Source organism: Castor canadensis, chromosome 7, assembly GCF_047511655.1.
Source record: "Castor canadensis chromosome 7, mCasCan1.hap1v2, whole genome shotgun sequence".
NCBI classification, from domain to species: domain Eukaryota; kingdom Metazoa; phylum Chordata; class Mammalia; order Rodentia; family Castoridae; genus Castor; species Castor canadensis.
In genome coordinates, this window is record NC_133392.1 from 31,970,456 (window position 1) to 31,995,670 (window position 25,215).

The window sequence follows — 25,215 nt, forward strand, 5'->3', positions numbered from 1 at the left end:
TTTTAGTTATAAAAATAAAGATTTGATTTTGGTCATTCTTCAAAAAAAATTAAAATTTTCTCCCAGCTTTATTGACATGTACTTGGACAATCCTGCTTTGATCTCTGGTTTTGGTGGGGTTTTTCCTCCAGAGCTCCTCATGTAAATAATTTATTATATTACATCAGAATATTTGGAATATTGCTGCTAATATTTATAATGTAGAATTTAGTGTTCTAGTTTTGATATGTTCTTTTTTTGGAATTCAGATTTTTTTTCTCTAAGGGGAAAAAGGGAATACTTCTCCAAAGATGGTTGACTTGTCACTGTCAGCTGTTATAGTAGGTTACATCAGCTTCTAAGCTTTTCAGAGATAAAAGGGCTTTTAGTCTTACTATGTCAGTATAGTCATGTGACCTTCTTTAGAAGTCCTGTACCACCTTGTGGCCATGTTAGGAACTCTCATAGAATTTCTCTAAATTTTCCAGTCCTGTGTAAGGAAAGGGAAAGGGAAACAAAATGTTAGGGTAGAGCCAGTATATCCCATGGTGGGGTGACGGAAGAGACTTTTAGCTGCCAGAGATAACACACCTTTGGGGAAAAATTGTATTGTGTTTCTTTTAAAGTCTCAGAGGCACACTGCAACTAGCCTATATTAACTAGTTTAAATCAATTATATAGTCGCTTCTAAAGTCTCAGACCTTTTAAATGTGGTGGAAAAGTAATCATTTAAAGAAAAGCAATGATTTTAAGTGTTTTGGTGCATGCTTTGGCCTCTCGTGCATGGGAGGATCCATGTAGAAGTTACCAGAATGCTGAGGGCTTTTTAAATTTAAGGTAATTGTAGTTTTGAAGGCCATTGTAGGTATATTGTAGATATAGTAAATGTTTATAAATCACATATTTTCTGTTCCCAAATCAGCGCAAAGTCCTGGGAAATCAGATGATGTCAGAAAAGAAAAACAAGTTCTCTACTCCAGAATCTGTGGGTATGGGTGAATTGAAGAGAACCAGCAAAGAAAATATGAACTCAGTAAGGCAGTGTTCTTTGGACTTTTCTGTATGTTGTAGAAAGGAGGAAATTGATATACTTCATTTGTTTTACTGTTTCTCTGGTCCATTTAATATGCATTTTTCTCAATCCTTTGATCTCTGGTACCTTCTTTCTATAAATTTTCATTGAATCATTCAACAAACATTTTTAGTTCAAGAAGGCTATGGGTAGTTACAAACAGAGATAATCAATACAGTGCAATAGCTCCATAAACAAGTGTTGGAGAGTACAGGTAATTCTTACTTGGAGACTCTACAGGGCAGTTAACATTTGAGCCAGGCTTCCTTGTCTCTGTATTACCTGTGTGGTGGTCCTTCAGAGTATCCCAGGTATAGCTACTTCATTAAGTCAAAAATAAATCAGTAAAGATTAACAAGATATAAATATGTCAGCCTCAGTAAAAGTCACATTGAAATTGAATGAGTAAATAATTCCTGTTAGTAAAGTCTGTCTATAGCACTGACATTAGAATATTTAAGCCACAGTAAAATTTTCTTGTTACAGTTATATTCTGGCTCTCCAGCTATCATGATGACACCAACAAGATTGAAATGGTCTGATGGGAAGAAAGAGGGAAAAAAAGGTACTAATTATACTTATTCTCTCTTCTTACTGAATGTAGTTCCTTTCTGTGTCTTGTCAGTGAGTAGCATTCTTATTTATTTATTTATTTATTTATTTATAATTCCCAAGGTAGTGTAATTATAGTCAGAGGGAATTTAGATTGCTGTGCTACTCTGCACTGCCCCTCATTCTGAGGAATAGAGCTTCAAACACAGACCCACCTGGTCGCTGCCTTCTTGGACAGACAGGACATGTTTCAACTATCTTCAGAATACTTGAGCTGGGCACCAGTGGCTCATACCTGTAATCCTAACTACTCAGGGATCAGAGATCAGGAGGATTGCAGTTTGAAGCCAACCTCGGCAAAATAATTTGCAAGACCCTATTTCAAAAAACCCATCACAAAAAAAAAAAGGGTTGGTGGAGTGACTCAAGGTGTAGGCCCTGAGTTCAAACCTCAGTACTGCAAAAAAAAAACCCAAAAACACAATACTTGATAAGTGAGCTGGCGAAGTGGCTCAAGTTGTAGGGCGCCTGCCTAGCAGGTGTGAGGCCCTGAGTTCAAACCCCAATAGCACCACCAAAAAAAAAAGAATACTTGATAAGTAGACTAAAAATGAATTTAGACAGAAGAATAAAGAATACTTATATGCCAAAAAAAAAAAAATGAGTTTAGGGACTGATGGGGCTGGCGGACTTACCCAAGTAATAAGAGTACCTGCCTAGCAAGCATGAGGAGTTCAAACCCCAGTGCTGTCAAAAAAAAAAAGTTTAAACTAATTTTTGAGACTAAGATCAGCAGTGCTGAGCCTCTTGACAGCTGCTCATTTGTTTACTGAGAGAGAGTTTAGAACTTTAGAATTTATAAAACAGCATATAATTCTAAAACATTTAGAGCAGCAGTTTTTTTCCCTTTTTTTTTGTGGTAGTAGGATTGAACCCACAGCCACATGTTTAGTCCAGAGAAGATTATTTAATACTGAGACTGCTGCTTGTCCTGGGCTCTGCTGGCAAAGCTGCTACACTTTTCTCTGAAGGAGCCAGCGAGTAGTTCACTAGAAAGACCTCAAGATTTGTGCTAGTTCTTACTGTGCTCTTGTTCTCTTTACCCAGAAAAACCACTCATTCTCTCTGAACTCAAGTTTTCTCCTCTGAAAATGAGGATAATAAAGGTTTAGCATTCCTAATTCAAAAGGTGAAGTATTCTAAAATCTGAAACTTTCTGAGCCCTAAGTACTTTGGGTTTTGAATTTTTGAATTAGGGATGTTCACCTGGTACAGTCTATGCAAAATATGCATGAGCTTGATGTGGCATGTTCTTGTAGTCCCAGCTTCTTGAGAGGCTGAGATGGGATGGTCACCTGAACCCAGGAGTTCAAGGCCAGCCTAGACAACATAGTAAGACCTTGTCTCTGGAAACAAATATTCCAAAATCTGAAAATCTCTGAGATCTGAAACAGTTCTGGTCTCCAGAACTTTGGATAAAGGATACCCAGCTCATCCTGTAGTCACATCTACTTCACAGATTTATTATGAGACTCAATTGAAAGTACGTTATAATTGTTAAAGCATTAACAAGTTTTAATAGTTGGTACTAAAGAAAACCAGATGAGACGTGCACTTATTATACAGGGCTTATGTGGCAGACAAAGTGATCTCTTGTTTGACATGCTCATCTTGTCAATTTGACATGAGCATTACTATTGGATGTACAGCAATAGAGAGAGAATGAGTGGGAGATATAGCGCAGTGGTAGAGCACATGCCTAGCATGTACAAGGCTCTGGGTTCGATCCCTAGCACTGTAACAAAAACAAAACAGTAGTTTAGAAAGATAGCAATAGCCCAATCCTTGTGGATAAATCTTTATTCTTTTCTAGAAAATTAGACTTTACTGTAGTCTTCTTATTTATCCTTCAGTGATTTATTTGCACACTCTCTCATTTGGTGTACTGGGGTTTGGTACTTGCAAAGTAGTGGCTGTACCACTTGAACCACACACCTTCAGCCTATTTTGCTCTGCTTATATTTTGGAGATGTGGGTCTCAAGGACTATTTGTCTGATGTGGTCTCGAACCACAGTCCTCTTAATCTCAGCCTCCCAAGTAGGATTACAGGTGTGAGCCATCAGCGTCAGGCTTGAGCTCTCTTTTCTTTCTTCCTTGCTTCCTACTTCTGGTCAGGACTGTTTGAGGCAAGATCAGTGCTTGTGTTGTTTGTGTCTTAAATATTTATATACACAAGTCAAAACCAAGCATAGGTTATTTTTGAAGGATATGTATCAATTATACCTATTGTTGCTTTCATTTTTGAAGATAGGAAGTGTTTTTGTTTTGTTTTGATTTTTAATCTTGATAACTACTCATGAAAAAAAATGACTTCTTCAGAAAAGTAAAGGCTACAGTGAATGACCTTTAGGTGAATCTTGCAATGGCATTTTTACTCTCCCCTTGGTTACTTCCTGTGTTCTGAAACATCTTGCTTGGTGTCATGATGCTATACTATTTTTAATTCTCTTCCTTTTTAGTTCTTTCTCTTATCTGCAATGACTTACTATTGTCTGCCTGTCCCTCTCCTTCTCCTTGTCCTCTTCTTCCTCCTTTTTTTTTTTTTTTTTTTTTTTTTTTTTTTTTTTTTTGTGGTACTGAGGATTGAACCCATGGTCTCACATATGTTAGGCAAACACTCCTACCACCAAACTATATCTTCAACCTCGTTTTTTTGTTTTTTAATTTTTTTTGAAGTTTTGAGACAGGGTTACTTTAAGTTGCTTAGGCTGGCCTCAAACTTGCAATCCTTCTGTCTTAGTCTCCTGAGTAGTTGGGACTTTAGGCATATACCACCATGCCCAGCTTCTTCCCCCACCCCACACAAACACTGGGGTTTGAACTCAGGGATTCACACTTTGTAGGAAGGAGCTTTACCGTTTGAGCCCTGCCTCCAGCCCCCGGGCTTGTTTTTAAATCTATGTTCTCTACTCTTTTCTTGTATTTTTCCCCTCTTAGCAGGTTGGTCTGCTCTCTGTGTGATAACTACTCCCAAACATTTACATAAAATGTACAAGTCTGAATGCTTCCAGTCTCCAAGCTAGCAGATCCAGAAGTCTGCCATACATTTCTTTTATACAACAGTGAATGCAATTCTTGATCTTCTTTTCTACTGATGTTTACAAAAGTAACAAATACTCTTTGAAGAAGATAATGCAATTTTATTAGCATCATCAGTAGCACAGGGTCTCTCAGTCTTGTCACTATTGACATTTTGTGTCACTTAATTCTTAGTCATGGGGAGATGCCCTGTGCATGGTATGATGTTTAGCAACTTCTATCCAGTGCATCCCACTAGCATCCTTGTCTCAGTTGTGACAACCAAAGTTGCCTCCAGACATTAACAAATGTCCCCTGAGGGGGAGGGGACAAAATCATCCCCAGATGAGAGCAGCTGATTTAGCATTTCCTTATTATGGCATTCTTCTCAACAGTCAAAGCCCAGCCTGGACTCCCCCTCTGCTTTGAAACCTTCTCTGGCTAACCCAGGCAGATAGAATTACTTTTTTGCTTTGAGCTCTTACTGACACTACTAAAGTGTAGACATTCAATATTGTCTCATCTCTGTATCTGGTTTCCTTTCAGAAGACAAAGGTCAGACTTAACAATATATTGTGGGACTTGGATATAGTTAAGTGGTGGAGCATTTTCCTAGCTTGTATGCGACCCTGGTTCAATTCCCAGTGCCACAGTAAAGAAAAAAAAACAGAAAGAAAATAGTTGTGGCCTCTGTCTTCTTTTTCTTGCAATAATGACAGTGCTATAGTATAGTAGGCGTGGAGTAGACATTCTCTAATGAGAAGGGTAGTGCTGGTAAGAACATGAGCTCTGGGGCTTGTTCTGCTTTCCTCTAGCCCCTTCCACATGGGAGTCTCTGCTCTTTCTCCTTAAATAAAATGCTGTGGCTTTGCATCTCACAAAAGAAAACAAACGAAAAGTGCATGAGCTCTGCATTCCCTTAGACTTAGGTCCAATTCCCTGTTTTGTTGGTTAATAGCTTTATATCTTAGGGCAAGTTAACATGTGTGGACTGCAGATTCATCTGTAAAATGCAGGAATATTACCTCATGTACTGGTAGTTGTGAGGATGAGTGAGATGCTATATACAAAGAACTTAGAGCAACACCTGTCACAAAAGATGTACTTACTAAGTGGTAGATGTTACTGCCACTAAGATGTTTTAATGAACTGGGATTAGATCAAGCAAAGTAGATGATGTTTACTTGGTAGAGGAGTCTCAATTAAATTTAATCCTGTTTGCAGAAAATATTAAGTGTAGATTCTATAGCTTTAGGTGGGATATTTGCAAAAAGAAATATTTATAAATGTGTCTAACCCTCTTGTTTTTCCTTTAACCTAGGGTTCCTCTGAAGGATCTAGAGTTTTCCTGTCGTCCACCCAGAATTTTCTCTTTAGTGGGCCAGGTGTTACGTCTGCTCACAGCGAAGCTTGGACTTGCAGCTTGCTTGCTGCGTTTTGAATTGTGAAAGGCAACTCATACTATGACTTGACTGATAATCTCTAACCCACTCACTAGCTGTGTAAGCTGTGCCTTCTGAAAGAGTGCAAGGCACTCTCTCTCCCTTTGGTAATATGGGGAAACCACTAACCAGCCAATAAGCTTATGTAGCATAGTAAATGGGCATGAGCAGCTGGGCTCCAGTGCTCATTCAATGTGTTTAGGCCGGTTCTATTTTTAAAAAATATGAAATTTTGTGTTCAACTGTCAGCAATTTTTTTTAAGTATTGTCAATCTTACAGGATTGATATTTTTAACTGATATTTTGGGTCTTTCTCTGTTTTGATAGTGTTGGGGGTAACTGGCTGTTATTTGTTTACTTCTTTGTTTTAAAAGCCATTTCTTCTTGGATTGGCAATCTAAGTGGACTCTAAACTAGATGCCTGTGACCCATTTTCACCTTGAGCTTTGGAAAGGTCTTTATATTCCTCAGTACCTTATTTGTGTTTAAAGAATTTATAGCTTTCCTGGAAATTCTTTATTATTTCTTGATTCTGAGATTGCAGGGGGTTTGACCTGTAACATTGAAAAAGGAGAATTCAGAACAATATCATATTTTAACAAATTTCAGTTATTACTGTTTTCCATTCCTTATTCCACCTCCTTCTCTTTCCTTTTCTCCTTCTCTCCCTTATCCATTTCTCACGGTCTTCCCCCTTTGTTGGTGATCCGAAAATAGTTGTGTGGTTGCTGAACTTGTTTCCTTCATTCAGTGTCCTCTCACCTAAAATGTCTCTGGTGCCAGTGGAATACTCTGCCAAATCCCTGTGACTAAAGAGAAGTCACTGACAGTTTCACATTGGTTTGCTGAAATTTTTGTATGTGATCGGAAGCTCTGGAGTGTGCTCAGGAGGAACTGACTATCTTTGTGTTTTATTCTATTGCACTTTCACAGGCATCATGTTGTCTCCTAAAAGCAGGGTGGAATCAGAGGAAAGACATGAGTAGCAGTCTCTGCAGGACTGGTAGGAGAGAATTCTTACCTAGAAGCAGTTGTAGCTTATCCCTAGGGCTCGAGAGCAGTTGAGGCACTCTCTCCATTTGTTAGGATGGGCATAGGCATTAATTTGGAGATGGGGCAGGAGCTCTTCGCTTTGGGGTTGGATATGTTCATATATGTTTGAGGCAAACAAAGGCATGGCATTGATCTAGTATGAAATAATACTCACTCAGAGAGCAGCATATGGCAGGTGAGAGTGTTGAGGTTTGCCTGGCTCCCTCAAGCTGCATAACTGGTCTTACTCTGTCTGTGGGAGCTGAGTCAGGCTACTCAGGAGAAGCAGGAGTCCAGCCAGATATGGTTTGCTGACCTAATTTTAGACAATTGAAAATCTGCATTGTTGCTGAAACAAAAGATGAATCTGGGCAGCAAGTTTGACTTTGTGCCTGCCTGTCAGCCCTCTCTTCCACAAAATACTGTTTCTTTTACCACTATAGTAGTAGTGAAGACAGATAAAAATTTTGGCCTTCCAACCTGATAACAATAAAGGGGGAAGAATCTAAAACTGATTAGAAGTCCCTCTCTCTAGAACACCTTTTAGGTCATTCTTTAAAATACTCATTTAGCAAATTCATTTGTCTGAGTTTCTATTTGACCTCTTTTCTTATTAAGGAAAAATAAAATTTCTTATACCAGATATCAGTGAGTTCAAATAGAAATTCCTTTTGGTATCATCAAATCAAAGTTGTGTTCTTCTTTAAGGTAATGCTTCCTTTCTTTGTTCTTTAAAGTCTGTTCCATCCTGGAGTGGTGTGGTGGTATATAAAACATGGTCTGATATCAGATACAGAGAGCAGGGTAGTGAGCCGATATCACCTTGTCATCCAGTTGGTTTTGTGCTCTGTTTGAGAGAGGTAGGAGACTAAGGAGATGCCACTTGGATGAATGGAATCAGTAACCGAAGGTAGTATTCTGGGTGAGGGTGATGAGAGGGATGTGACCACATGCATATGCTTTTCCTTGGGCAGTTCATGTGTGTATTTGGGTATGTGGGTTTGATTTATTTATTGAATATGCTTTACCTTGCTTTAAGGGCTTTATAGGTCATTTTTAAATAGAAGCTGTGATCTAATTGGGAACTAAATTTGAGAAATAAAGCACAACCTTCTACCTTATAATATGTAACTATTCTAATCCTGTGGAATCTTCTGGAAAACTCAGACAAAAACTCTTTGCATTGTCATACAAGTTTGCTGTCTCCCTCCTGACTTGGTGGTGATTTGTTATTTTTGAGCCAGGGTTTAACTTTTTAACCTACAATATCTTTTAAAAATATGTTTTGTTGTGTTTATTTTTCATGTTGGAACAGTCTCTTTGGAAGGACCTTTTCTTGTGGCTTTTAAAGTTTCATTTCTTTTTGGGGTTAATTGCCATTGGGTTTTGATGTGGTGTCAATATGGGGCAGTGTATTTGTGCCATAGAGTCACAGCATAAAAACACAGACAACCTTCTTGATTCAGAGCTTCACGGGGTGAATTAGCAGAAGCCGTAGGCACTATGTTTCCAGCCTTTCACAACTGTGGACTTTTGCACTGGGACCAGTGAACCTGGTTTGGAAACCCCTACTGCAGCAGTGACAGAGGATCAGGAGGTACTGGTTGTACCTGTGCCAAGACGTATTAGAGGGAGTGGATGATGAATCATAATCGAACCCACAGTTGGCCTGCCACAAAGAAAGGCTCTTGATTCTGAATGTCCTCCTAGAGTCAGTCAGGGATGACAAGGAAACACCACTGTGGGATGGGGTTGTGCTGAGTGTGGTGACCATTGGGTGTTCTAGAAATGGCTGTTTTATTGGCCTGTAAGGAAGCCAGCCGATCCCAGATTGTCAGAGGACACTGAGTAGGAATGTTGCTGTTCACCCTCCCTCACAGGAGCCTATGTCAGCATACAGTTTAAAATAGTGCCTTCTAGGGTTATTGGAGCTGTGCCCACAGTGATTGGTCATGCATAACCAGGAGGCCATGTTTGGAAATGGCCGTTTCTAGACTATCTTCTTCCTTGCTTTGTACAGGGCTTTGCACAGAGGCTGGAAGCTGATGGCTCCCACTCTGAAATGGAACTCCTTTCCCCTGCTCTCCACCTTGGAGGTTTCATACTGAAATAAGACCTAGGTCTAAACCTGGGTGCCAGCAGGACTGCCCCAGAACTTGGGGAAGATTTGGGTTACTAAGATGCACAAGTTTTGAACTCAGTGGTGATTAGCCCAGGGGGGCAGACCAGCAAGCTGGCTGTTCTATCAGCTAAAGCTGAGATCAGGGCAGAGTTGATGAGGTGAGCTAGTGAGGAGGTGGAGTACAAATAGCCTGAGTGTTAGGTTACCATGGAAACCAGAGTGTGTAATGCTGCAGCCCCTGTTAAAGAGCCATTGAGCATGCCTCTAACATTTGGGGACCAGCAGAACTTGTAGGGAAAAGCATCCCCTCATTTAAGGGGATACCTTTGTAGCACGGGGGTACCTTTACATATCCTTGACTTTGCTCAACCACCAAAACAAAGTTTCTGAAGAGAAGGTTTCACCATTGTTTTAGTTTTCATTCTTAGTTGACTATATATGTGTATATATATATGTAATTGTAAAGAAACAATCATATATATTGTCTTTCTTTTATATTCATGTACTGTTTTGAAATTAAATTTCTTTTGTTTCATATCCATAGGTTTTGCCTGGTTTCTTGGTTTACATTTTGATTGATGGTTTGTTTTGAAGAGAGGTTGCCTCTGTTTCTGAGGAATGTGAGGCCTCTGAGAAAGGCTCCTCTTTTGGCATGGTTTTCCATTTGGGTGAGTGAGTTCAGGAAGAGTGGGGCTTGGCTGATAAGTGAGATTGAACTGGATGAGGTGATGCACATCTGTAATCCCGGTATTCTGGAGACTGGAGCAGAAGAATGAAGAATTCAAGGCCAGCCTGGATTACATAGTGTGAAACCCTGTTTCAAGAGGAAAAAGAAAAAGGTTAGAGTTATTAGGCTACTTCCATTGCCTTTGCCTTCTGAGGTGGACTAGCCCCACTTGGTTCTACATTCCTGAGTTAGAGGTATACAGGGGATGGGAATGGTGAAAGAAGACCATCCCCCAAGCCAGCAGTTATAATGTGGAGGATGTAATGCTTCTTTAAGACCCAGTCTCTTGATTTCCCCTAACAAAAGTAAGAATAAAAATTGAAGTTGCACTTTTTATCTCTGTGTAGCTCAGGCAAGTCTGGAACTTGCTATGTAACTCAGGCTGTACTTGATTATAGTTGTTACTGCCACACCCAGCTTCACTTTTTATTTCCATAAATAAATTGTTTTCATTTTCAGAACCTTAGTATTAAGGAATGTTTAATTCCATTGAACCATATCAGGGGGCAAAAGAGAAAGGAAATAGGCTGTCTAAAAACCATGTCCAAAGAGGTGGAGTCAGGAAGTTAGAAAAGAGCTGTAGTTCAAGCTAATAAGGTATACATCATCTGGGGACTCATATTTGTACCCCACTTTTGGGGGGAATGTCAGTTGTCCACATGGATATAGCTGGGGCTCTTGTTACTCATCGCCATGCAGTTGCACAGTTAAGGTTGCACTTGAGATTGCTGCACTTAACATCATATTTTTATGATCCATGTTCACTGGTGATGACTCAGGGGAAAATAATACCCTTCAAAGGAAAAGTGTTAATATAATGTACAGTCATGTGTTGCTTAGTACTGAAAATACCTTCTGAGAAGTGTAGTGTGAGACACTTTTGCTATTGTGTGAACATCATAGAGGTTGCTTACGCCAGCCTGGATGACATAAGCAGTCACTCCATGGAGCCTCTTGATGAGTGAAGAGACATGGTAATCACAAGGTGTATGAGGCTACTGATAGTATAACATGGCACATTGTTTTAAAGTAGAAGTATGCTCTAAAATAATGGTTAACAAGTATGGTATGGTATAGTAGTAAATGCATAAACCAGTAACATAGTTGTTTATTATCATTATCAAGTACTATGTACTGTAGATAATTGTATGTGTTACATTTTGCTATCATTGGCATCACATCAGCACCAGTACAAATATGTAGTAATGATGCATTGCTCAATGGATGTCAGCTACAGCATCTCTAGGCAAGAGCTTTTCAGCTCTACTGTCTGTCTTCCTTCTTTTCCCTCCTCCCTCCCTCCCTCCCTCTTTTTCTTCCTTCCTCATAATCCTTCCTTCGTCTCTCATAATCTTACGGGATCACCATTGTATATGAAGTCTAGTTCACTGAAATGAAAAATCATGTAACATAACTGTAGATAGAAATATTGTATCTAATTTTAAAGGATCACAAATGTAAGCATGTTAAATATAATCATTAATTCTCACACAGGAAGCTTCTGCTTTCCCGGATTACATCATTTGAGAATCAAGAGAAGCAAGTCAGCATACCAAGCATGAGAAAAGCAAAGGTTGTTCCTCTAATGAGGTTTCAGTGTTCTGCTCATTTCTGTGCATGTTAGAGTGTTAAGGAAGGCCTTCTTGTGCAGGGAAGATTCTGTTCATGGGACTGTGATAGTGTCGCTGTGGAAACACCCCGTTTTCTTCAAATGGTGGAGATCTTTAGAGGATCTGCCCAACTTTAATCCCTCCATTGGGTGGTGCTGTATTGATGACCAGGTCAGCAGTCTCTCTTGTGAAGAACTGCCATCCTGAATGCATATACCACAGGTTTATGGAGAAAGTCCATTCGTGTTTTATTTGTCCTCAGATAAGTTTTTTTTGTTTTGTTTTATGGTACTGGGGTTTGAGCTCAGGGCCTTATGCTTGCTAGGCAGGTGCTCTACTCTTTGAGCTACTTGGCCAGCCCTTTTTTGTGTTAGGTATTTTCAAGATAGGATCTTGCAAACTATTTTCCTGAGGCTGGCTTCAAACCACATCCTCCTGATCTCTGCCTCCTAAGTAGCTAGGTTTACAGGCTTGAGTTACCAGCTCCATTTTGTGGGTTTTATCTTGATTCTGGTAATTGTTTCCTTTGATATGCAGACGCTTTTTAATTTGATGCAATTCCATTTATCAATGCTTACTCTTATTTTCTGGGCAGTTGGAATCCTATTGAGAAAATAACTGCCTATATCTATATCTTCCAGTGTTTTCTCTATATATTCTTATAGTAGTTTCAAATCTTACATTAAGACCTTTGATCCATTTTGAATTGATTTTTGTACAGTGGTCTAGTTTCAGTCTTCTATATGTAGATAACCAGTTTACCAGTACCATTTGTTGAAGAGGCTGTCTTTTTTCCACTGTACGTTTTTGGCTTCTTTGTCAAAAATCAAGTGTCTGTAGCAATGTGGATTTATTTCTTGGTCTTCTTTTCTTTCCATTGGTCTTCATGTCTGTTTTTGTGCTAGTACCATGCTGTTTTTGTTACCATGGCTCTTAATATAATTTGAAGTCTAGAATTGTGATACCTCCAGTGTTGTTCTTTTTTGCTCAGGATTACTTTTTTTTATTTGTCGTCTTTTATGTTTCTATATGAATTTTAGGATTGATTTTTCTAAAATAAAAACCCCATTGGAATTTTGATGAGAATTGGATTGAATTTGTAGATTGCTTTCAGTACATTTTCACAATATTAATTCTGCCAATCCATGAGCATGGGAGTTCTTTCCATCTTCTAGTGTGTTCTTCAGTTTCTTTCTTTAAGTCTGAATAGTAGAGGTCTTTCATTTCCTTAGTTAAGTTTATTTTTAAGGGTTTTTTTCCCAAGAGTATTGTGAATGGAATTGTTTTCCCGATTCTTTCTCAGTCTATTCATTGTTGATATATAGAAAGCCTGCTGATTTTTGTATATTAATTTTATGTCCTGCAATATTGCAGAAACTGTTTATCAGATCAGGAGTTTTTGGTGGAATCTTTAGGGCTGTTTAAGTTAGGATCATATCATCTGCAAATGGGGATAATTTGGCTTCTTTCTTCACCATTTGAATCCCGTTTATTTCTTTCTCTTGCCTTATTGCTCTTGCTAGGAGTTCTAGTACTATCTTGAATAAGAGTGGAGAGAGTGGACACCCTTGTTTGTGACTTTAGAGGAAATGATTTCAGTTTTCCCCTATTTAGTATGATGTTGGCTGATGATCCTCTGGATTTCAATAGTTTTTCTTTTAGTGTGACTGGGTTATGAACTTACTCAGGGTCTTGCGCTTATAGGCAGCTGCTCTACCTCTGGAGCCATGACCCCATCCCTTTTGGCTTTAGTTATTTTTCAAATAGAGTCTCACATTTGTGCCAGGGCTGATATGGTCTGCGATCTTTCTTTTTATACTTCCTGCATAGCTGGGATGACAGGTCTGTACCACCATCCTCAACTTTTATTGGTTGAGATGGGGTCTTAGCCTTTTGCCCAGGCTGGCCTTGAACCTTGAGCCTCTTGATCACCTCCTGAGTAGTCTATTAATTTGGGTCTTTCCCTTCCTTCTTTTATTAGATTGGCTAAGGATTTATCAATCTCATTTATCTTTTCAAAGAACTGACTTTGTATTTTTTTGGTCTCTTCATTAATTTCTGCCCTAATTTTTATTTCTTTCTGCCTAAGAATATTGGGTTTGGCTTGTTTTTGTTTTCTAGGAGCTTGAGGTGGCTCATTAGGATCTTTATTTGAAATCTCTCTCTTTTTCTTTGGCAGAAAGAAATTGGGGTTTGAACTCAGGGCCTGCCTTGGTAGGCAGGCGCTCTACCACTTGAGCCACTACATCTTTTTTGTGTTGGATATTTTTGAGATAGGGCCTCGTGAACTATTTGCTCAGGCTGGACTTGAACCATAATCCTCCTGATCTCTGCCTTCTGAGTAGATAGAATTACATGTGTGAGCCACCGCACCCAGCTCACTGGTCATTATTACGATTGCTTTTTGAGTTCACTGTCTGAACTTCATCCACTTCACTATCATTCAAGTCTCTTATTGTGCAATTGTTGACTTTTGGAAGAGACATGGTGCCTTGTTTTTTCATATTATTTGTGTTTCTATATTGGAATTTATGCATTTGAGGTCAGGTCATTTGTCGGAAGTTCTAATCACCTGTAGTCTTTCAATTGAAATAGTCTGAATGATGAGAAAGCATAGTGTCAGGGTTGAGGAACTTTTTGTTACCACTGCACTGGGGATATGGCTCAGTAGCCAATTATTTGGCCTCATGCTCAGGGCACTCGGCCTGATCCCTTGCACAGCTCAGATCAAGGTAAACTAGCTGGAGTCTCTTGTAGAAAAGTCCATTATTCACTTATGGGCTGCTTTCACTATAGAGACTTCCCTTCTTTGTGTAGTGGGTGGTGCCATTGGCTGCAGGGAGCTTTACAGTAACTCCAGTGCATCAGAGAGTGGGGGGAGCAAACAGCACTAAGTTCTGCACCGGCTGAGGGAAAATTGAGGGACTTGGTTGCTCTGCTTGCTGGTTTCAATCCAGACCCCATGCAACATTTCGCCTCCCTGTGGGAAGGAGAAGGCAGTGGAATTTCATGATTCAGAGGATCTGTACTTGGGCCCTCCATCCTGACTGTCAGCAAAGACAGGTTGGGATGTAGTTTTCAGGGGCAAGTCTCAATGCTTTCAGGTCCTGCCTGACAACTTACTTTCCTGTGGATGTGCATATCTTGTGATTTGGAGAGGTTTGGTGCAGGGCTCTAACCCACCTAGCAGTCAACACTCACAGCCAGGAGGCAAGCCCTGGAGTCTGAATATTAAGCCAGCTAGAGCAGGGTGCTTTGTTGCCAGCATGAGACTTGCTCCTGGCTAGGGAGGTGGGCTCTTCGCTGCCACTGTAGTTCTTCTGCTGCTTGAACTTCTCTGCAGGACCACACCATACCCTCTCCCTTTCCTTGACCACCTTCCAAAGCCACCAACCACCCAGACACTGTGGCAAGGATGTCCCAAGACTCCCTGAGTTATGAGTATTCCTCGTTTTAGGCCCCTAGATGTTAGAAACAAGACCCCTGAAGACCACTGGAGTTACAATTGAAGACACAGAAATGGAGAATCGTCTTGGCAAGGCAAAAATTTACTTCTGCAGAAGGGTATGCAGGCACACAGGAACAGCAAGCATGAGGAGCAGGCAGTCTGTGCTCTTTTTATTCCTAATGCAAGTGGGTTCTGCCCCTTTACTTGGGCTGGTCAAGCTTGGGTTCACAATCTGCTTGCAATTGGCTGAAATTTGATACTGGCCCAGGGGAGGGACTAACATTGGAGTTTGGTGGGCAAATGGAGCTTAATGAGAATCCAGAAGAACCCAGAACTGCGAGCAGTTAAGATGGCAACACACTTTGATAGGAAAGACTGCTACCCTCACAGTTCACCCACCCCTCTTTATTTTCTGCTCTTTTCTTCAAACTCATTTAACATTATTTGACTATTTCAGTTGTACTCAACAACAATTGGTAATGATACAGGAGTTTGTTTGGTTAGGGCAGTTTCTATGAGTCTAAGAATTAGTCCCCATATACTGGGTATAACACAACACCCAATTAAAGCCATTGCCCCAAATAAAACAATGTTGGACGTTAGGATTGAGGTCATCACTCCCTTCCATTTCTCTAGCCAGCTAGTTAGAGGGTCATTTATCCCTGAATTCTTAGCCAGTTTGTATGACAGGGCTGTCAGGCCTTGGAGAGCCTTGGTTATGGTCCCACCTGGAGCTGTGTTGTTGGGGAAGAATGTACAACATTTGCCCCCAATCAGGACACATTACTCCTCACCTTTTCTGCCAGAATCATGTCTAGAGCCATCTGGTTTTCCCATGCCATCTTACTGGTGGGGCCTAGTCCAATTCCCTTTACTGCATCCCTAGTAAAATTGAAAAATCTCTGTTGGTTATAGTAGATATAGTTAACCCAGTCCACTTTGTTATTAATAGTGGACCACCAGAATAGTGCTGATTCAAGTCCTGCTGCTATTTGATACCTTGTTTTGAATTCATCAGGGACTCCTTGTGGGACCCAATGCCATCTTTATAGACATGGGAGTCAAATGACCCTCCGGGGGAAATAAGATCTTGTTTTTGTCTTTCTTTGGTTAGAGAGGGTTTGGGTTTTCTGAATGCCAGTGTGAAAGGGGTGGCCATTTGGACTAAAGTGCAAGTCCCACTCCACTTGACTAGAAGAGTCTCAAGTAAAGATACACCACAGTATCACCAGATATCTGCCCAGGTGACAGAGCAAACTTACTGCTCATCTCTTCAAAGGATCGTCTTTACTGCATCTGGATGCATTTCCCAGAAACTCCAATCCTTCTCCCCACCTAGAGAGGCAAGAGGTGCAGTTAAGAGCTTTGAGGTGGGGATCTGGTTGACTGAGGTGGCTTTAGTCTCTCATGGTCATTAATCACTGGAAACAGTAGTGACAGGGTTCTGCAAGACCCATTGCCCCAGGCTGACCTTTCTTGGAAGAGGGCAATCATGCATGTCATACCAACAAGGTCAGTGGTCCATCCCAGAGGGAAAGGGACAACTTGAGATTCTGGTCTTCCTGTCATACATTTGTAGCAATCTCTTGTTTAAACAGAATATTAAGCAATGTTTAATCCATTTCAGCCAGGCATTTGTTTACACGTAACCAGTTTCAATAGCTATAGTCTGTCTTAAATCTTTGACCTCCACCACAGTTAACCCAGTCTTATTATGACAGACCTGGAGGGATAGTGTTGGGGACAGGGCATTAGGGGGTGCTATGGTAGCAGGTTCTTTGAGCAATTCTAAGATAAATGAACCTATAGGATCAGTGTCCCTAATAAGATCAGCTCCTGATCTGTAGTCCCTTAAGACAGATGGCTCTGTGGTCACAGAATGGGGATCATTTATGATCAGCCTAAGGGGGTTGTATTGGAGGGGCTGATGGTTGGGAGGGGAGTAATTTTCTTAAGCTGGATTTTGTCCTTTAATTCCTTTCCCTATTTTTCCTTCCCCCATGTCATCCCATAGTATAGTGAGACATGTGCCTCAGGTGTAGTCATCCATCCTGTTGTTTCCCATGATAACATGGAGTATCACCACCTTCATAACTACCCTTTAAGTAGAAAGGGGTGGGGCCTGTGCACATATATGTGGTCTTGACCCTAGCCTGGATATAATGCTGATTGTCAAGATCCCCACAGGGCATTACAATGCATGCTTCAAATTCAATAGCCATAGGAAAAGAGGTCTGAGCAATACTGATAGTAGTCAGACAGTTTCTCAGATGGAAAAAGAATAGCAGCCCTATTACAGTCTCTTTAAGGTTACTTTTGTGTCACCAGGACTTGAAGACACAGTCCGTCGTTCCTCCTTGGGAGCTTGTTCTATTTGAGTGTGGTGGGTCCATCCCTTCTCAGCAGTACGTATTGCTGTCTCTCGGTAGTGAGTAACACCTGATAATGTCTCTCTCAGGATGGCTCATTTGCTGCTGCTTTTTGCCTTTGGTTCAAGGATTATTGGACCAACATTTTAACATCTGTCCTAGAGGACTGTCTGGTGGGATTCTATTTTTAGTTTTACCTCCCTTAGAGCTTGTTTTACTTGCAGTGTTCCCCATCCCGGTCTGCCTAGTTGGTTAGAATGCCTGGTAGATGCTCAACCTTCTTCATTTCCTGGAGGTGTCTCGTACCCTACCCGACGTGCTTCACCCGTCTCCAACCGATTCCCTTGCATGACAATATCCAGTTGGTGGTGCTACTTGGCAATAAGCAGGTTGGTATAAGTCCCTGACTAGGTGTGCATGGGCTACTGATAAGCCATATATAGTCACCTAGATATATTTGGAACTGCATATTGGGACTCCACACTCGCCCCGTGTCTCAGACACATTTCATTCACTCTCACACAACCTCTGAGATCCTCCCTGACCACCAAGGAATACTTTGCCAGTCAATGCCGTTTCTTATCTTGGTCTATGCATGGAGTTGGCTGATCACCGTGGTGCTTGCTAAGGCCCTTTTCCCCTGTGGTGCCCAGAGAATTCAGGCCCAGAATGAATTTCCGGTCCAAGAGTGCTAGTCTCAAGGCGGAGAGACATGGCTCCTCGGGGGAAGGGGCTTCTGAGCACCTATCCTGGATGGAATTATGCTAATGAGCCCCAAAACTGTTAAAAATAAGACCCTTGAAGACCACTGGACTCATAATTGAAGACACAGAAATGGAGAATCATCTCGGCAAGGCAAAATTTACTTCTGCAAAGGGTGTGCAGGCACACAGGAACAGCAAGCATGAGGAGCAGGCAGTCTGTCCTGTTTTTATTCCTAATGCAGTGGGCTTTGCCCCTTTACTTGGGTTGGTCAAGCTTGAGTTCACAATCTGCTCATGATGGGCTGAAATTTGATACTGGCCCAGGGAAGAGACTAACATTTGCAGTTTGGTGGGCAAGTTCGGTAGGCAAACGGGGCTTAACAAGAACCCGGATCTGCAAGCAGTTAAGATGGCGACACACTTTGATAGAAAAGACTGCTTCCTCATGCTAGAGTATCTCAGTCTCAAACAATAGGCCCTCTCTCTAGATGGTGCTTTGCTATTGTCCTTCAAGATAAGGGGAGTGATGGTGTGTCATTCTTCACTGAGGTTAGTCTTCCATACTGGAGCAGCCACTGTCTCACAAATCCTCATACTGGATTTAAGGCTTGAAAAAGGTGTGGGCTTATCTTGCAGCTAGAATTGCCAGTCAATTGCCAGGGCTGTCTTGTCTTATCTTGTGATGGTATCTTCAGCTTCCCTTCCCCCTACTGAAGAGCCGGGGACAGGCTTGGAATGTTTGCTGCTTTTCTCTGTTGCCTCAGTTTCTCTGCTTTCCTTCAGTCCTGCCAGCTCTCTGTGAGTCCCTCTTCCTCCCTCGTTAGAATATAGTCTCCTGTGTTTTCTGACTCTCCTCATTCAGAGTCAAAATGGTAGATGCTTCTAATCCTCCAATTTGCCCTACCCTCTAGGAATTCTCTGGCCATTCTCTACATGGTCACACTTAGACTTAGATTAGAAGCTCCTGGAAAATAAGAGGTTGTGGTCTCGTTCAATCAAGTCACATTTTCTCTCTTGAAGGGCTGAACACAGTAATTCAGATGCACTGAGGGTTGCAGATGGTGAATTGGGTTTGATGGTTGATGCCAGATGAACCAAACCACACCAAGAAGCTATGGATCTTATATTCATTGTCTTTATCAGCATCCCTATGACTTTGGAAAATTACTTAATTATGCTGAGTCTCAGTTTACTCATATATGAAATACAGATAATTATGATTTCCCTATTTCTCCATCCTGTGCTATTGTGAAGTCAAAATGAAGTCATATATTAAAAAAGAACTTTGAAATACTATAAATCCCAGTGGGATGTGTACATGTGGCAAACAGCCCAAGAATGTTCTCAAAGCCAGTTCAGCTTTTTACCTCATGTGAAGTGAATTGCTAATATCCTAGAAGTCTAGCATGTGTCTAGCAGGAATGAAAAGAAATCTGCTATATACACTAAACAATGGAAAGATAATACTTGTATATTACATCTGGATTTATAAATTCTTTTCTTTTTTTGTATTGGAGTTTGAACTCAGGGCCTACACCTTGAGCCATTCCACCAGCCCTGTTTTTTGTGATGGGTATTTTCGAGATAGGGTCTCATGAATTATTTGCCCAGGCTGGTTTCGAATTGCAATCCTCCTAATCTCTGCCTCTTGAGTAGTGAGGATTACGTGTGAGTCACTGGCATCCAGCTTGGATTTATAAATTCTTTAGGATCATGATAAAGTGTGTATTTGTTATTAGGTACAAAAAATGTTGAGTAAGAAATAGAAAAGTGGTCTGCATATGTAACAAAGTGTTGAAGTTTTGCTCGTGATCGATGATGTTTGGTGAGGATTGCCATAGGCATAGTGGCTTAGGGGAGAAGATGGTGAGGCGTAAGCCACAGAAGGGTCTCCACAATGGGACACTGAGTGGTGCAAGGGAAAGGGAGAGGACCCTCAGCACAGGCACCTGGGAGCAGTGGGGCTGGGGAGTTGTGAGGCAGTGGCTCTCAAACTAACAGTTCTTGGAACTAGCTGAGAAGGGGCCTTATTGAAATATTGCTGGGCTGTAATTTGGGCCCAATAGGTCCAAGACCCAGAATGTGCATTTCTAATGAGTTCTCAGCTGATACTGAAATTGACCACACTTAGATGTAGCAGTAGCAGTGGGTGAAGTTTGTGTCCTCGTGGGGGCAGAAGGTGGCTCACTGTGGGAAGGGGAGGAGAGGAGCTGTTGTGTGGACAAGAGTACACTCGGGCAGACAGGCAAGTCGAGGTGTGGGCTGGTGCCGTGTGCACAGCTGGCATGGAATGAGGGTCCCAGGAGGGTCGCAGCTGGAGCTGGTCTTCCGTGACTACTGAGGTTGATTATCTAATGAGGGAAAAGGAAGTAAATTTATTGCCCAGGCAGCCGCCTACTCTAGGCAGGTTCCTGCCATTTTGATCAGCTCTGAGGGGAGCTTTTACTGAAGACACACCACTGTGCCTCAGGCATTTTATATGCCCTGCCATAGTTAATCATCGTAATCTCATGACAGGTGTCACTGACGCATTTTAAGGAAGCGAGAACTGAGAAGAGAAGGAACTTGCTGTTCTCTAGATGGACCTAGGATACATTCAGCCCTGGGCTGAATTTGTCTGCTATCTCCCCCACCTTCAATATTATCATTAAAATATGAAATTAAAAATGTAATCAATATAAAATCAATATATAGTTAGTGTTAACAACTGATAAAGAGATTTTTATAGTCTTTTTGCACAGTAAGTCTTTGAGATGTAGTTCACACCTTCGGCCGTCTCAATGCAGATAAGTCACATTTCATTTCAAATGCTCAGCAGCCACATGTCCCTATGCCATCCGACGGGATGAGAGTGTTAAGCTATGTGTGTTTGCAATCACTGTTTCTGCCACTAGATGATGCAGACGACCTTCTCCACTTAACGCAGGAGGAGTTAAGAGATTGAGTGGGTGGGGAGTTGTCTTAAATCTTCCTGTCTTTTGATTTATTTTTAAAATTTTAGCTGTAAGCAAGCTTGAATGATTCCAAACCATTAAAACAAACACTAGAAATACACACATATAGCTGGGACTTTTTGTGGCTGAGGCCAACCATGTAACAGTTCTACAAGTTAACACCCATGTAGAATATACTGTTTTTTAAAAGATAAATAATAAAAACATGCAAATTAGCTGGACATGGTGGTATATGCCTGTAATCCCAGCACTTGGGAAGCAAAGACAGGAGAATCCTGAGTTCAAGACTAGCATGGGCCACATAGGCTGAAAAACCAAAACCAAACCCCACAAAATGTGCAAATTAAAAGCTTATGCATATATTATTAAAATCCACTGGCAATTAGTAATTGCCTAGAACTTAGGCAAGTGAAAGTTCTTTTGGTGAGGAGCATTTTCTTACAGCGTTTAGAATTGGCGGTGATAAAAAGCAGACCAACTATTAGTTGACTAAGAAATTCTCCCTGTTGTCTGCACCCAAGGTGGAATGAGTCCTGCTACCCTACGCTTGGTCCACCACTGGTCCCTGTCACCCTGGAGTTTCCATTCTGTTTTAAGAATGAAGAAATGTCCTAGAGAGGCACAGTGCCTCCATTTCTGTCACATGAGTGCTAGTGTTAGACCTAGAAGTAGAAGTCAGGTGTCTCTGACTCCCTGTCCAGTGTTCTTTTCTCTGTGTCATTGAGAAGAGGTGTAGTTGAAACCATCTGTTGTTTCTCTATAGACAAAAACTTCTGAGCCTGACAGAGTGGCTCAGGTGGTAAGAATGACTGCCTTGCAAGGGTGAGACCCTGAGTTCAAACCGCAGTGCTGCCAAGAAATTTTTAAAAAAGCCTCCTGAGCCCAAGAGCCAGTCCCTGCAGCAGACCATTTCTAGACTAATCTATCCATTACTGGGCCCTGAGAAGAGGAAGGAAGGAGAAGGTCCTCCAAGCATTTTAGATGCTTACCATTCCTGGAGGTGGGGGACTAGTCAGCCAACCATCTGGTGGCAGGTTGATTACACTGGACCCCTCCCATCATGGAGCAGGACATCGATTTTTTCATTGGAATGGACACTTATCCTGGATATGCATTTGCCATCCATTCCTGAAATACTACTGCCAGCCCCACCATGTGGGTTCATGGAGTCCCTCCACCACTGTAATGGCATTCTATGTAATATTGCTCATTTTGGAGCAGTACAAGTCAGCAATGATCTGTGCTCATGTGAAGTCCCTAGTCTTACCACATGCCTTCCATCCCAGAGTGGCCTGACAGCACTGTGGGATGCCTGCCTGAAGGCACAATCATGGCACCAGTTGGCTTGGAGTCAGGGGTGGGGGAGCTTCCTTTTTGCTGGCACTAGGGCTCAAACTCAGGGCCTCATGCTTGCTAGACAGGTGTTTTATCAGTTGAGCCCCTCTGCCACAGCCCTGTTTTTTTTTTTGTGTGTGTGTGTGTTGTTTATTTTCAAGATAGGGTCTCACCAACTATTTACCTGGGCTGGCTTTGAATCATGATCCTCCTCCTGATCTCTGCCTCCCGAGTAGCTAGGGTTACAGGCATGAGCAACCAGTGCCCAACTCAGGTGTTTTTTTTTTTTTTTTTTTTGTGGTCCTGGGGCTTGAGCTCAGGGCCTATACCTCAGGCCACTCTGTTAGCCCTTTCTTGTGATTTTTTTTTCGAGATAGGGTCTCACAAACTATTTGCCTTGGCTGGCTTTGAACCTCAATCCTCCTGATCTCTGCCTCTTGAGTAGTTATGATTATAGGCGTGAGTCACTGGTGCCCGACTCAGGGCTTAGTTCTTGATGGAGGAAGGCCTCCATCGGGACACAACAACAGTGATTCTGTTGAATTGAGACTGTACTTGGGCTGCTCAAGCCTCTGAGTCAGAGAAAACAGGGTTGCCGTTGCAGCATGGGGGCAGAAGAGATATGTCTGCAACTTTGGGGCACCTCTTAGTATTTCCCCGTTGATACTAGAAGTAGATGGAAAGCTACAGCAATCAGCCAAAGGTGAGTCTCTGAGGATACAGACCTTTCATCAGTGAAGGGATGCCCACTGAATAAAGGACCTGACCAGTTGAGGTGTTAGTGCCAGGTAAAAGGAACTTGGAACAAGTAAAGGAAGAGTATCAACTGTGGACTTGGGGACTTTATGTTGCTCCTCGTGTTGTCTCTTTGTTCTGTGTGTATTAGTGTACTAACTAATTTCTTTTTTCTTCTTATTTTATATATAGATTATTATAATTTAACTTTATAATAATATTAATTTATGACGTATTCAGGTAGGTCTATGACTGAATTTAAGGAACAATTAAAACATTTCAGAGGCGGGTACTGTGACTGTTTCCCAATTTGAACACAATGAGTCTGAGGACTTTTTGGTTTTTGGTGGGACCAGAGTTGGAACTCAAGTTTAAGTTTGCAAAGTAGGCATGGCTCTGGTTGAGTCACACCTCTTGACTATTTTACTCTGGTTATTTTTTTGGAGAGTGGGTCTTGAAAACTATTTTCCTAAGGTTGACTCTAACCTCAATCCTCCCAATCTCAGCCTACCAAGAAGTTGGGATTACAGGTGTAACCAGTGGTGCCTGGCTGCCTCTGGGGACTTTGCATATCATACTGTCCCTTCTGGGAAAGATGATAAGAGCAACCTTGTCCCAAGGAGAGTTGTACCTTGCATTACTTGAGTGGAGGTTCAATGATGGATATGCTTGTGTATATTATATCATTGAACCTTGCACACTGAGGGGGACTGTATTTACATGTCTGATTTTGAAGTTATTAATATATCAATCTCATTTGTATTTTTGTTTTGATTACATGTTGAAATGATAAAATTTCAGATGTTAGGTGAAAAATCAGTTTCACCTGTTTCTTTTCATTTTCTTAATGTGGCTATCAGAAAAATTTTAATCACCTATGAAATTTTAATAGGTAGCATATACATATGACATCAGATTCAGAAGGTATAAAAAGATATTCAGACCCAGAAAATGGGATAAAATATTTGCAAATCATATATTTGATAAGTGTGTCTAGAATATTTAAATAACTCTTACAATTCAAAATTAAAAAGCAAACAAACCAATTAAAAGTGGGTAAAGGGTCTGAATAGGCATTACTTCAAAGAAAAGATACAAATGGCCATAAGCCCAGGAGTGATGGCCAGTGCTTGAGGGTAAAGAGGTTCACTCTCTTCAGATCTGGGAGTTGCTTGACTTGGTCCGTGTCATTCAAGACCCAGCTTTGAAGACATACCCCCAGGAAGGGTTTGAGCTCCACCAGCTGAGTTCCTGTTGCAGCCCTGATGGCACTGCCCTGCTGATATGCCGCCTCTCAGAGAGGGTGAGCTCCATCAGGGCAAGGCCCAGTCTTCGCGCCTTTTCCTCTCCCAAGCTTAGCCCAGTGCCTGGGGCAGCTAGGGATGGAGGTGGATGGAAAGCTTGGAAGGAAAGCTGCCTGTGTTTGGGGTAAGGGTAGAACTCTACTAGGATGTCACACTTGACCTGATGAAGATCAGGGTTCAGACAGGCCAGGGACTGTGTAGAGAGTTCTGGAACACAGATACTACTAGGATGAAACTCCTTTCCGAACCTGGAAGCTCATCTATCTGGTTTGTATATTTTTAATATTCTAGGTACTTACTGAATGTGAGGAGGGGAATAGGCCTGAGGCAAGGCAAGTAGTCCCAGGTTTCAGCTCAAGTAAGAAACTTTAAGCCTTAAAGGGGTTTCCCTGCTTTTCAATCCTGTCTCAGTCCAGAGGGCTCATGCCCTGTTTGAGTCCCTGCTCAAATACACAGGGCTCCCTAAGCCCCTGAGTCCAAGGACAATCTTTTTTATTTGAGATAGGATTTTACTATGAGGCCCAGGCTGGCCTCATACTCACTATGTAGCCAAGGCTAGTCTTGAACTGAAACCCTCCTGCCTCAGCCTCCTGAGTGCAGGGATTACAGGCATGTGCCCCTACCCCTGGCTTCGAGGACAGTCTTCTAACCTGATCTCCTTGTTGCCCCCCACTTCCTCCTTTAGCCCATCTTCTCACTCTCTGCCTACCAGCTCCCCGCTCCCCCCAGGCTTTCAGACTCCAGGCTTGGA

General features: G+C 41.6%; 1 protein-coding gene across 11 annotated transcripts in view; it reads left to right on the top strand.

Annotated features, from left to right (window-relative positions):
- Arhgap19 (Rho GTPase activating protein 19) overlaps positions 1–9,815 on the top strand; it is a 71,261-nt gene extending 61,446 nt beyond the window's left edge. For all 11 annotated transcript variants that reach the window (XM_074078611.1, XM_074078609.1, XM_074078604.1 and 8 more), the window contains 3 exons: positions 902–1,012; positions 1,538–1,616; positions 6,004–9,815. In XM_074078611.1, the coding sequence (XP_073934712.1) occupies positions 902–1,012; positions 1,538–1,616; positions 6,004–6,014 (201 nt within the window). In that variant the 3' untranslated portion in view covers positions 6,015–9,815. The remainder of the gene's footprint in view (positions 1–901; positions 1,013–1,537; positions 1,617–6,003) is intronic.
- The last annotated feature ends 15,400 nt before the right edge of the window (positions 9,816–25,215 follow it).